The 13879-nt window shown below is 37.6% G+C and overlaps 1 protein-coding gene across 2 annotated transcripts; it reads left to right on the top strand.

Moving 5' to 3' along the window:
* The first annotated feature begins 308 nt into the window (after positions 1 to 308).
* tmed8 (transmembrane p24 trafficking protein 8) lies at positions 309 to 12404 on the top strand. Of its 2 annotated transcripts, none has more exons than XM_083544501.1 (6): positions 309 to 500; positions 879 to 988; positions 5387 to 5486; positions 5568 to 5643; positions 6851 to 7138; positions 10941 to 12404. In XM_083544501.1, exons 2-6 carry the CDS (start codon positions 879 to 881, stop codon positions 11159 to 11161), a joined length of 795 nt encoding a protein of 264 aa, XP_083400627.1. In that variant the 5' UTR covers positions 309 to 500; the 3' UTR covers positions 11162 to 12404. The 2 variants fall into 2 exon arrangements, with proteins under 2 accessions (XP_083400627.1, XP_083400626.1); XM_083544500.1 differs by having other exon boundaries at positions 458 to 769.
* Positions 12405 to 13879: the final 1475 nt, after the last annotated feature.

Raw genomic sequence — 13879 nt, 5'->3', positions numbered from 1 at the left:
TTTAAAGTACACGTCTGTAAGAATGTGATAGAGAAACAGAAAGAATAATAAAGTTAAATTTTTATTTCCAGTTTTATTGATTTTCGTGGTATGCAGGGTGTTTTAATAAATAAATAACACCACTTCCGCCTGTGCCAAATTCCCCGCAACTTTTTTTCAAGGCGCAGGCTGAATTGAATTAATTTGAATTAACAATGAAATACTACAATATGTATAATATTTATATAATGTCCACGTGACAATAACGTGGGTATTATATAAATAATGCACGTTATAGCCCTCCCCCTTGCGTACAATTAATCCGTTATGAAAACCTCTACGTTGTTAGTACCTTTATTATACAAAGCGTTTGGCTGTGCTGTTTTTTTCACCCTTCCCTACCCCTCCGCCGTTTCCAGCTTCACACACTTCTGCTCGTCTGCGTGGTAGTTTTGACGTGGGTCCAGGTTTCGGTGCTGTCGAGCTCCTGTGACTTTCAACGCACCGCGGGATCCAGCAAGGTAACGCGTTAGCGATCATCTCCTGTACCCACATTCTCCAGTCCAATATCTCTTTTTGCGTGAACTGGAAGTGAAATGCAACTGGTGACCTCGCAACACTGTTGTTTTTTTGTGTGCGGATTTTCACGTTGACTCTAATCAGGGGTTCAGATGATGGAGTCCTGGATGCCCTGAGATGATGTCACCTAGTGATCTTAGTGTTAAATGTTGGGGTGAAGGTGGTGCACATCGAGATCTTACACATCCTGTACGAATCATCTGTTGAATGAGTGAGGAGCTTTTGTTAGTGTCGGAGGAAACCAGGCAACATTTGATGAGATAATTATTATTCCACAGTGCTGATTTCAGATCTGCTTTGGGTTCTCATTGTTTTAACAGATGGAGAAAGTAGAGGCCACATCGGAGCTCCAGTCCAGACTGTCGTCACTGTCGGGGTCTTCTTTCTCCGGCATCGCGTCCAAGACCTGTGACTCGAACCCTCTGGACAGGTAGAGACCCGGTTTCTTCTGTACTCGTTTCTTTACAGCGGAAACGCAATCAGGTCTGAACCGCATTAGAAACATGTTGGTTTAAACAAAAAATTATGGCTTGTGATTTGACCATTTCACAAAGTTGGAGGTGAATTTGTGTGGGATGATGGTTTGTGCTGCAGCTCTGATATTATAGTATTATATTATAAGTATGATATTATGGTGCCTGAATATTTTATTAGTTAGAAACTTGAAACATTTCTTGGTTAATATTACAATATACAGATATTAGGATCGGTTCATTCACACTGGAACGTTAAAAACCATACTTTGTTCCACCACTAAATAATCTCACTGGTCTGACTGGGATTATTGTTTGTTTGGTTTGCTGGGGATACTGGTTTGCTTTGTTTCACTGCGGTGATAATTTGTGTGGTTTGACTGGAATTATGCTTTAATTGGTTTGACTGGGATGATGGTTTGTTTGCTTTTACTGGGATACTGGTTTCCTTTTTTCACTGTGGTGATAATTTGTGTGGTTTAACTGGAATTATGCTTTAATTGGTTTGACTGGGATGATGGTTTGTTTGGTTTGACTGGGATGATGGTTTGTTTGGTTTGACTGGGCTGATGGTTTGTTTGGTTTGACTGGGATGATGGTTTGTTTGGTTTGACTGGGATGATGGTTTGTTTGGTTTTACTGAAATTATGCTTTAATTGGTTTGACTGAGATAATGGTTTTCTTTGTTTGACTGGAATTATGCTCTAATTGGTTTGACTGGGATGATGGTTTAATTGGTTTGACTGGAATGATGGTTTGTTTGGTACAACCCAGGATGATGGTTAGTTTGGTTTAAGTCGGATGATATGTTAGTGCATCCAAGTACTGTAGCACACCACATATATGTTATTAGAGCGTTGAGGTTGACTGATGTTTAGTCATTAATTATTTATTATAGTAAATACACCATTATTATGCAACAGTGACTTTAAACAAGTTAAAGCGAATAACACCTGTCCACGTTTATACCAGGGAATCTTGCTGTCACGTGCAAAACTTTAACTACTGCCTTCATATAAAGCTTAAACAGGACTTCCCTGAAACAGATGTTTTTCCATGGAAACAGCCAACACCAGCAACTAAAACTAGGAGGTGGGAGCTCAGTGGTTGAAGCATTGGACTTTGTAACAGAAGGTCACAAGTTCATATCCCATCACCACGAAGCTGCCACTGCTGGGCTGTTGAGCAAGGCCCTTGAACCTCCCCTGCTCAGTTGTAAGTCGCTCTGGATAAGGGCATCTGCAAAATGCTGTACATTTAAATGAAACTGAATTACAGTGCAGTGGTCAGAGTCATACAGAGGTTTTTTCAAGATGGGTTCAACTCGGAACACAAGGGTCAATCACAAAGTTGAGTCATCGTGATGTGAGTCAGGCATAGACCCTGGCTTCAAAAAACGGACACAGGAGTGCTGCAGCATTGCTTTAGAGGTTGCAGAAGCAGAAGGTCCGCTTGTCAGTGCTCAGCCCATACGCCGCACACTGCAACAAGTCGGTTTGCATTGTTATCTTTCCAGAAGAAAATCTCTTCTGAAGCTGGCTCACAAGAAAGCCCAAAAACAGTTTGCTGAAGACAACCTGTCCAAGAGCATGAATTACTGGAACCATGTCCTGAGGTCTGATGAGACTAGGATAAACTTATTTGGCTCAGATGGTGTCCAGCATGTGTGGTGATGCCCTGGTGAGGGTCTTGGTCTGGGGCTGGATGAGTGCTGCTGGTACTGGTGAGCTGCGGGTTCATTGAGGGAAACATGGATTTCAACATGTGACATTCTGAAGCAGAACATGATGCCCTACCTCTCAAGAACTGGGCAGAACAGCGGTTTTCCAACATGAAAACGACCCCAAACACACTGCCAACTGCTTTGTTGAGGACGGTGAAGGTGATGGAGTGGCCAGTCTCCAGATCTAAACCATAGTGAGTACCTGTGGCGCATCCTCAAGCGGAAGGTGAAGAAGCACCATATGTCTAACATCCAGCAGCTCTGTGATGTCATTATAGAGGAGTGGAAGAGGATCCCAGCAACAACCTGTGCAGCTCTGGTGAATTCCATGCCCAGGAGGATTAAGGCAGTGCTACATAACAATAGTTCTCACACAAGATATTGACACTGAGTACATCTGAAGTTAACATATACAAAACCCCACGGGTTCTGGAGGACCACTGTAATGGCTGTGTTGAATTATTTTCAGAGAACATAAAATCTGTTCTGCTACTGTATCTGCACATTGCACTTCTCTAAAATATATCCGTTTTATTTTTATAGTATTGTCCCTTGACATATAATACACTCCTATAATAAAACGGTTGCTGAAATGTGAGGGGTGTACTCAATTTCATGAGATACTGTAGACGGGCAAGAGGGGAATTAATAGGAAGTTCTCCCTGTAGGAAGTTGAGAGAATCAGGTGTGGTCTATCAGTTAATATGAGGTGTTTGCTGATAGCTAAAAGTATAATGGGTTTAAATTAAATTAACAGAATTAATTTATTACTTATTACTTTCTGACTGGTAAACTGCACTGATTCTCCAGTTCCATTTATTTATTTTTTAAATCCATTCATTCATGTTTTTCACTACAGATTCTAAATAACTAGTACTTTTAAGCTTTTTTGGCTTTCTTTCTCTGCATTTGTTTCTGAAATCTTGCAACAGGACTCTCTGGTTTGATCACTAAATTCAGTGGGCCTAATTAACGGTAAATGCAAAAAATATGCTGTTCAGGCTCCAAGCCGCCGAAACCCCCGGGATTTCCTAGATATCAGGATCTTCGGTCTGATAGTTTGTCTGCCTTGTAGAACGTCCCACAGGCAACCACACTGTCTTACATGTGTGGGCTCCATGGGACCCGTTAGTGATGATGACAGATGTGGATTACTAATTGTAACCTGTGTTATAACCAGTTGTTAGACTGCATCTGTCTGAACAGCATGTGACAGGAAGGGAATAAAGTAGCAAAATCATTCTAGGGTGAACTATAATCAGTGTAATATTAATACTTTTATCAGACTTTATCTTTAGTTTTTTAATACATGTTCATTTTCCCACTTGCCTGAAATAACACAACTTTAGTTTGCTAGGTAAATTGAATACAAATACAGTATCTTACAAAAGTGAGTACACCCCTCACATTTCAGCAACCATCTTGGTGTATCTTCTCAAGAGACAATACTATAGAAATGAAACTTGGATATATTTGAGTAGTCAATGTGCAGCTTGTAAAGCAGTATAGATTCACTGTCCTCTGAAAATAATTCAAAATGCAGCCATTACTGTCTAAATAACTGCCAACGAAAGTGAGTACACCCTAAGTGATAGCTGCTGTACGTCGTGTAACCATGCAAAGCCACATGTCCTATTCATCATGTTCATATTTTTCTCTGCTTGACAAGACCATACAAATTTGTCTTGTATTAGAGCAGATAAAATGTGGTGCTTTGAGTACAATTCTCTCATACTGACCACTGGATGTTCATCATGGCACCTCATTGTAAAGACTCTCTGAGGATTTGAGAATTAGAATTGTTGCTCTCTACAAAGATGGTCTAAGCTTTACATGGTGTGCTGGATGACTGCTGTTTGTAATTTTTTGGTTGTTTTTCATTTAACCTGCAGCAAAGCTATAGGAAGTGTTTAACTTTCGAATATATCAATCTAGATGTTTCGAGGCTTGCTCACCTGTAAGATATTTACGGAAATCCACCGTAACTGTTGCTTCTGCCAACATTTCTCTGGTTTGTGGTGTTGACCTTATTTAATGACTCCATTGAAATTATATTGTTTTGTGAATTTGTTAAAGACACTAATATTTGAATCATTTTCAAGATCTCCAGAACATCAGAGCTAAATGATATGTAGCAGTTTTGCTTCATCTTGCTGTTCAAGCATCTTGTAGATGTATGAAATGACTTTGTTTTAAAAGCTGTCTGTAGACTGTTTTCAGTGGCGTCTACACCATCATTTCTTTTCAATTTTGTGGAGAAAATTCAGGAGCGTCTAATATCTGATGTGGAAGTGTTTATTACCGTAGCAATTCAGTGTGAGCATGCAGGGTTCTGGAGTGGAGTTAACTGAGAAAATTTGTATATTGAGTGGGTTGGTTGTATTTGGTAGCTCATGCTGTGTTAAGCAACCTGAACGCACCACTCGGTCGAAACTGGTTCATCCAGAGTGCCACAGAGGTCATTAGTCTGTGCTGGTGTTGTTTATCGTCCCACATTTTGAATCATTACTGAACATATAGTTTATGTGCAGGAATTACACATTGCGTGCCATTCTTCTGTCAGCAGCTAGTCAAATGCATGCAAGGGAACAAAATTATACTTGAATTTAATTCATCATTTTGCTTCATCAAGACTTCAAAGCACAGATCTTTCTCAAGCCGCAATACCCCCTGACAACCAGAGCCAAATGGATGACAACAGTAATACCAAAGGATTAGAGCAACCCACCAAGGTATAGTATTTCATTCATACAGTTTAACACCCTGAGTCTACTGCTAGGATATTAAGGAATTTTTTGTATGATATTTATTAGGACAAGCCAGCTGCTGAAGGAGATTCTGTAGAAAGCAGCACAACAGAAAAAACCTCCAACCCTGGAGAGAAACAAGGTTAGATTCACCACCTCCTAAACAACCTCAGCCAACTTATAGAAACCTTGTCATCATCTTTCATCATGGCCCCTGAGACACTCTCTTTAAATGTCTCAGGCATATTCCCTCTCAGGGATTCTAGCAAATAACAAAAGGTTTTGTGAGAGTTTTATAGACACGCTTTTGCCATTTGTAAAAGGAGAATTTGTACACCTGCTCATGTGGCAGCAGTGTAATGCACACAATCCTACAGACCTACAGAGCTTTAGATAATAATCACTTCAATTGAACCTGAGCTGACTGTAGCCACACATCCCTGTTTTTTGCTGACAGGAAAGGAACCTGGTGCTGTCTTTTGCTCAGCATGTCTATAAAGAGTGGTTATCTGAGTTACTGTAGTCTCCCTGTCTGCTTGATCTAGTCCAGGGTTCACCAACCTTTTTGAAACTGAGAGCTACTTCTTGGGTACCGATTAATGTGAAGGGCTACCAGTTTGATACACACTTCTAAAATAACAAATTTGCTCAATTTAACTATATGTTATTATTAATAATTAATGATATTCATCTATATCTGGTCATCTATATTTTAATATGGTCCTTTTCAAATTCACACCAATGCAAGTGTGATTTAAAAAAGAATAGCAACAAAAAAAATTAGATGCAGCTCACTGGTAAGTGGCGCTATGGTGAGCTATTTTTAGAAAAGGCCCACGGGCAACTCATGTGGTCCTGGCGGGCAACCTGGTGCCCCCTGATCTAGTTTCTCATCAACAGGCTGTTGGGACCAGTAATCATGCTACAGTCACAGATTACATCTTCCCTCATTCTGATGTTTGATTCAAACGTTAAATGAAACTCTTGGTGTATAGCTGCACAATTGTATACATTGTTCTGCTGCCACATGATTGGTTGATTGGATAAATGCATAAATTAGCTAGGGTACAGGTCTTTCTTTTAATATGACTGGTAAGTGTCTCTCCTTCTAAAAAAAAATCTAAACCAGATTTGTATTGTTATCATGATTTGTTCTTAAGACCATTAAAAGCTTAATCTTTGCCATGAGCAACTCTTGGGCCTTACAGATTTTTTTTTCTCATATCTGTACATTCAAGATTTTAGGCATTTATTACTTTTGAGAATTTTCTTTCATTTATGCATTTGTCAGACCTTTCTTTCGGTCCATACATGAAACTAATATGAAATGGAAAACAACTCTGTTGCAGCTTTGCCTTTGCAGCCTGCCAACACATGGACCTCTGGGGCCCTGAAAGAGCTCAAGGCTAAGCTGCGTCAAGAGAAAGACAGCGTGGTCACTGTTTATCGTGGAGACATTATGACAGTCCATGTACCTACCATCCCTGAGGCCAAGCGTGTGTGCTGGGAATTTGCTACAGATGGTTATGACCTCGGATTTGGGGTTTACTTTGACTGGACACCTGTTACCACCCGAGACATAACGGTGCACATCAGTGAATCCAGTGATGATGAGGATGAAGAGGAGGAGCTTGAAGGTCAGGAAATATCTTCTGCCTTTATATTATGCCTTTTTTGAGAGTACAACACAACAGGATATGCAGTTGTAATAACCTTCAACCACTACAAATTGATTAAATGATGATTTGCAATATTGTAGATATTAGCTGGCAACACATTCAGTGCTCTATTCAACATTATTATTTATGTCTTATATACAGTATATTATATATATATATATATATATATATATATATATATATATATATATATATATATATATATATATATATATACACACTGTATATATATATATATATATATATACACACTGTATATATATACAGTGAGGAAAATAAGTATTTGAACACCCTGCTATTTTGCAAGTTCTCCTACTTAGAAATCATGGAGGGGTCTGAAATTGTCATCGTAGGTGCATGTCCACTGTGAGAGACATAATCTAAAAAAAAAAATCCAGAAATCACAATATATGATTTTTAAACTATTTATTTGTATGATACAGCTGCAAAAAAGTATTTGAACACCTGTCTATCAGCTAGAATTCTGACCCTCAAAGACCTGTTAGTCTGCCTTTAAAATGTCCACCCCCACTACATTTATTATCCTAAATTAGATGCACCTGTTTGAGGTCGTTAGCTGCATAAAGACACCTGTCCACCCCATACAATCAGTAAGAATCCAACTACTAACATGGCCAAGACCAAAGAGCTGTCCAAAGACACTAAAGACAGAATTGTACACCTCCACAAGGCTGGAAAGGGCTACGGGGAAATTGCCAAGCAGCTTGGTGAAAAAAGGTCCACTGTTGGAGCAATCATTCGAAAATGGAAGAAGCTAAACATGACTGTCAATCTCCCTCGGACTGGGGCTCCATGCAAGATCTCACCTCGTGGGGTCTCAATGATCCTAAGGAAGGTGAGAAATCAGCCCAGAACTACATGGGAGGAGCTGATCAATGACCTGAAAAGAGCTGGGACCACCGTTTCCAAGGTTACTGTTGGTAATACACTAAGACGTCATGGTTTGAAATCATGCATGGCAAGGAAGGTTCCCCTGCTTAAACCAGCACATGTCCAGGCACGTCTTAAGTTTGCCAATGACCATTTGGATGATCCAGAGGAGTCATGAGAGAAAGTCATGTGGTCAGATAAGACCAAAATATAACTTTTGGGTCATAATTTCACTAAACGTGTTTGGAGGAAGAAGAATGATGAGTACCATCCCAAGAACACCATCCCTACTGTGAAGCATGGGGGTGGTAGCATCATGCTTTGGGGGTGTTTTTCTGCACATGGGACAGGGCGACTGCACTGTATTAAGGAGAGGATGACCGGGGCCATGTATTGCGAGATTTTGAGGAACAACCTCCTTCCCTCAGTTAGAGCATTGAAGATGGGTCGAGGCTAGGTCTTCCAACATGACAATGACCCGAAGCACACAGCCAGGATAACCAAGGAGTGGCTCTGTAAGAAGCATCTCAAGGTTCTGGCGTGGCCTAGCCAGTCTCCAGACCTAAACCCAATAGAGAATCTTTGGAGGGAGCTCAAACTCCTTGTTTCTTAGCGACAGGCCAGAAACCTGACTGATCTAGAGAAGATCTGTGTGGAGGAGTGGGCCAAAATCCCTCCTGCAGTGTGTGCAAACCTGGTGAAAAACTACAGGAAACGTTTGACCTCTGTAATTGCAAACAAAGGCTGCTGTACCAAATATTAACATTGACTTTCTCAGGTGTTCAAATACTTATTTGCAGCTGTATCATACAAATAAATAGTTAAAAAATCATATATTGTGATTTCTGGATTTTTTTTTTTAGATTATGTCTCTCACAGTGGACATGCACCTACGATGACAATTTCAGACCCCTCCATGATTTCTAAGTGGGAGAACTTGCAAAATAGCAGGGTGTTCAAATACTTATTTTCCTCACTGTATATATATATATAATGTATGTCTTAAAAGCGCCCAAGTATGTCTCCTGCTGGTAGTGAAAAAAAGAAGAGGAAAGCCATAAGTTTGGAAAGGAAAAGAAAAATTAAAAATCAGCATGAAGCAGGAAAAACTGTCACAGTCATAGCACCATCTTGGACGTACGATATTTTTCACTTAGGATGGGATATCTCCATCGTAAGTAGAGGGCTACCTGTATTTGTCATTGGGCTGAAATACAAGCCATAAGCAAGCAAGGGTTTGTGTTTTCTGGTGTTGATTTGAGTTGTTCCACACATCCAGGAAGAAAGAAAATAATAGCATCTCATGTTCTCTTAGCAGTTTGTGTTTCTCACATTGTAGTATGTATGTAACCTGTGTAACTGGTTATCATTGAGCAAATCAAGCATAAAGATTAGGGTCAGAATCGTTATCGATATCTGTCAAAATGTCAAAACAATATCAGAATTTGCATTTCTTAGTTCTGTGAAAATTAGGGAAGCAACCATTCCAAAAACATTTGGCTCAGATGATTCTTTGGACAATTCAAATAATGAAATGTGGTTTCTTGCGGTTTGTGTCGTTTCTTTATTTATTTATCCACTCATAATCTTTGTTACTACCTGCTGTTAGTTCCTATTTACAGGCTGAAAAGTATTCTTTAATCATATCATATATATTTGACATTTCATTAAACGGATAAAGATAGGAAGTAGCAAAGATTGTTGACTGCTGAGTGCACAAAAGGTTGTACTGTAAGCTTGTATTTGCTAAACTGCTAAACATGTACAAATTCAAATGGACACACCAATCTTTACAATGACTAGTGCTTCATGTGTTTAACTCGTTGGTTATATAAGCTAAATACTGTTAAAAAAAAACAAACAAAAAAAAACTGCAAGTGAGATGAGTGATTTGGTTATTTGTTAAAGTGAATGTAGTGAGGAGTCAGTGCATGTAAGAAAAGTCAATGCCCCCAAATAAAACCTGGTGATGTAAATAGTTTTTTTTTTTTTTTTTTGCTTAGCTACTTTGGCAATGGCTATTGCATGTCCCACAATACATTAACATACGTTCAGTATATAAACCTAGTATTTTTTTTTTCTTGCTTGAGTACTATTCACTGTTCTGTTCAAATGCTACAGTATGCAGGAATTTTCACTAACAAACTTGCTTGATGCTTCAGATTCAAGTCAGTGAGGAGAGCCTTGAAATAGATTACTGCACCTTTGGGTAATGGTTGAGATTAATAAAAGAATATAGTCCTGGTTTTATGCGGCTAATACCTGCACTGTTGTCATGGCAGCTATTTAGTAAAATGGAGCTACTTCATTAGAATAGAGCTACATAGTGTTCGAATGACAATAAGGGGACATGTATAGTAATAGTTGAATAAATGCAAGATGTTTAAGTAGCAAATGGAAATATATAAGGTCCACACACATACGGCATGGCTAAAAGAATGCAGTTGGTATGCCAAATCTTAATGTTGCAGCATACAAAGACATTCTCAAAAGCTGTCTGCTTGTTGCCCAAATACAGTAGTATATACTTTCTTAAATATGAGGGTCATCAAATCATTTTTTTTTTTTTTTTTTTAAATAGGAATGACTTTCTTTAATCTTCATGTCTCTCTATGGCAGCTGGATTCTCAATAAGATGTCTTTCCTAATATGGAGTGATTGTGAATGTGAATATATATGTCTATAAATATTGTAACTTACTACTGAAGCATTAACAGTGTTTGTGTTTGTCATCATATTGATTTGTAAGGCATTAAAATGTACACTTGTGATTTGTGTAATGTATTTAATATTAAATGAACAAGCGCAGTAGTCTGTAGTCTGAGTTTGTGTCCTGATTCTGAATCCGTTTATGTTTGGTTTGTTCTAGCTGGACCTGTAGTTCCTGGTGATGTGGAGAAAGGGTCTAAATCAAAAGCCAACTCTAATTTGGGGGAGATCCTTCCTGTGTATCGTCAGGACAGTCATCTGGCTGTTCAAGGGGGAAGTCACAGTTTCCCAGGAGAAGGAACATACCTTATAAAGTTCGACAACTCCTACTCCTTATGGCGGAACAAGACTCTGTACTACAGAGTGTACTACAGTGCCTGAGGAACCATGAGCACATCTGCAGATGAATGTTTTGATAATATATATTTTCGATCCATATATAGATATATATTTCCAACACTGTATACATATCATTCCTGCTATTAATTCATAGACTGATTTTTATTTCAAATGCAAATTTTATTGTGTAGATGCTAAGCCAAACTCTGTTAATCCAATGTGTCCTAGTCTATATGAAAGGTTTTTAAAACTTGAGTAGGATCGTATAGCTTGGTCAGTGTGCAAACGCGTTGTGTTTTTTTCAATAGTGTGGCGAATTTGTGAAGTGCAGATATATGTTTTGTATTTATATTGTCTCTTCTTACCAAAACACACAACAGGTAAAATACAGTGGTTCAGGGAAAGATGTTTAAGTAAAGAAATTACTTGCTCAGTACTAAACGGGGAATAAAGCAGGAACTCATGAATGTGTGATGTGGCACTAGCCATAATTGCCTCAGGTGATGAATACTAAAGTATACTTTGCATATTATTTTACAATCACAGACAAAACACAGACCGCAGTGGTCTTGTGGTGATTGATAAGTAAATCTAAATATGAATGGTTTTGCAAATGCAAATGCAAACTTTTTTTTTTTGTTTGTACATCATATGCAACATCCATTAACCAGTCACCAGGGAAACTGACCACAGCCTGCCTTTTTTATGATTTGAGTGCAGACTATTTCCTGTTACGAAAAGCCAAGTTGTAATATAACTAATTCAATATTTACATGGCCCACCAGGTACCATTTATTGGAGGGGGGGGGGGTGATTTACCACCTGCTTGCTCTCTGAATGGTTAGGCGATTATGCGGGATGATGAGCTGTTAAACTAGTATAGAAGTTTTCTGTGTGCTGCTTTCTCATTGTGAATGAAAAAGAACGATGTTCTACAACAAAGTTCTGTTGACAATCGTAGTGTTGTGCTGTGTTTTTTTTGTTGATTTTTTTGTACTTCTTTGTCCATGAGTACCAAAACACAAGTGTTGACTTTAGGAAGATAATTGCTTTAATGCGGGCAATTCAGCAGCTCGAGGGAGTGTTCTGCACTCTGTGTATTCGCACCCGTCCTTCTGATTATTTGCATGTTTCCATAAGGCACTTTTCATTGGGGCTGCTGAAATAAAAAATTAGGCCAGTGTGCTGATATTTGTCTGTCATATTGTTCTTGTTTGTGATGTATGACTAAGTCATTGGTCTTCTGCTTCTGCTTTTTATTCAATAAACATTTGTATGTGACTGGCGCATGAGCTGTTTTTAGGTTCCTTTAACTCTTTAGACTTTTAAGTCTTTTATAGTGAACACTGGATTTACCATCAAAGTGGACATTTAATAGGCAACCAAAGAACTTTAAATCAGATCATATAATATTAAAAACACACCTGCATCACTGAAATGAGGGATGACAGCCAGTCTGTCATTTTTAATAATCGCTTTATCCTGTTCAGAAATATACCAGTTTTTGAAGGAAAATTGGAACCCAATAGTTTGTTATACAATTATATTTTATATAACCTATAGAACCAGCCATTTTCCCCTCAATATTAAGGTCCATCAGAATAAAAGGTTGTATTGTTTTGTTCCTGAACTTCCAACTAAAACTAGTTACAATAAAAAAATAGCTGATATACAGTACAGACCAAAAGTTTGGACACACCTCATTCAAAGAGTTTTCTTTATTTTCATGACTATGAAAATTGTAGAGTCACACTGAAGGCATCAAAACTATGAATTAACACACGTGGAATTATATACATAACAAAAAAGTGTGAAACAACTGAAAATATGTCATATTGTAGATTCTTTAAAGTAGCCACCTTTTGCTTAGATTACTGCTTTGCACACTCTTGGCATTCTCTTGATGCCTACTTTGAAGAACCTACAATATGACATATTTTCAGTTCACTTTTTTGTTATGTATATAATTCCACATGTGTTAATTCATAGTTTTGATGCCTTCAGTGTGACTCTACAATTTTCATAGTCATGAAAATAAAGAAAACTCTTTGAATGAGCAGGTGTGTCCAAACTTTTGGTCTGTACTGTATATATAATATATATAAACTTTTGGTCTGTACTGTATATATATATATATATATATATATATATATATATATATATATATATATATATATATATATATATATATATATATATATATATGGGTTTAATGTTACACGTTTTCTTTTTTTTTTTATTATAGAGTTTTTTTTTTACACAGTGCCTACTCACTCTGAAGAATCCATAGCAAATCCATGTTTTAGTTTGTTTTAAAAATCAATCTTAAAATTAGGAAATCCTGACAATTCCACATATTGCGGGAGTGAATGAACATAGACATTTAGTTAACAGTTAAGTAAAACATATCTTTAAAATTTTTTAACACACACATACATACTGTACACATCTGTATTATCCAAAATAGGGTCTAAATGTATTTCATACATTTTTCCATTCATTACATTTTATTTGTTTGATTTAATTTGTGGCAATTTAATTGATTACTCAGTTTAATCAATATCATAAAATGTGTATTGAATTAATTTGATGTATTCTATTTTATTTTATAATAAAACATTAGAATTTTATATATTTTATTATATTATAATTTTTTTTTAATTATTGTCTTATTTTGCACATGTTTAGGCAGCATCCACTGGAATCTGGGATAACAGTTATGGAATTAATAGCAATTATCAGCATTTCCCCTGAGACTAA

This window comes from Silurus aristotelis (genome assembly GCF_946808225.1).
Source record: "Silurus aristotelis genome assembly, chromosome: 6".
NCBI lineage: Eukaryota > Metazoa > Chordata > Actinopteri > Siluriformes > Siluridae > Silurus > Silurus aristotelis.
Note: the sequence above shows the minus strand (reverse complement) of the source record. Positions and strands in the feature narration are given on the sequence as shown.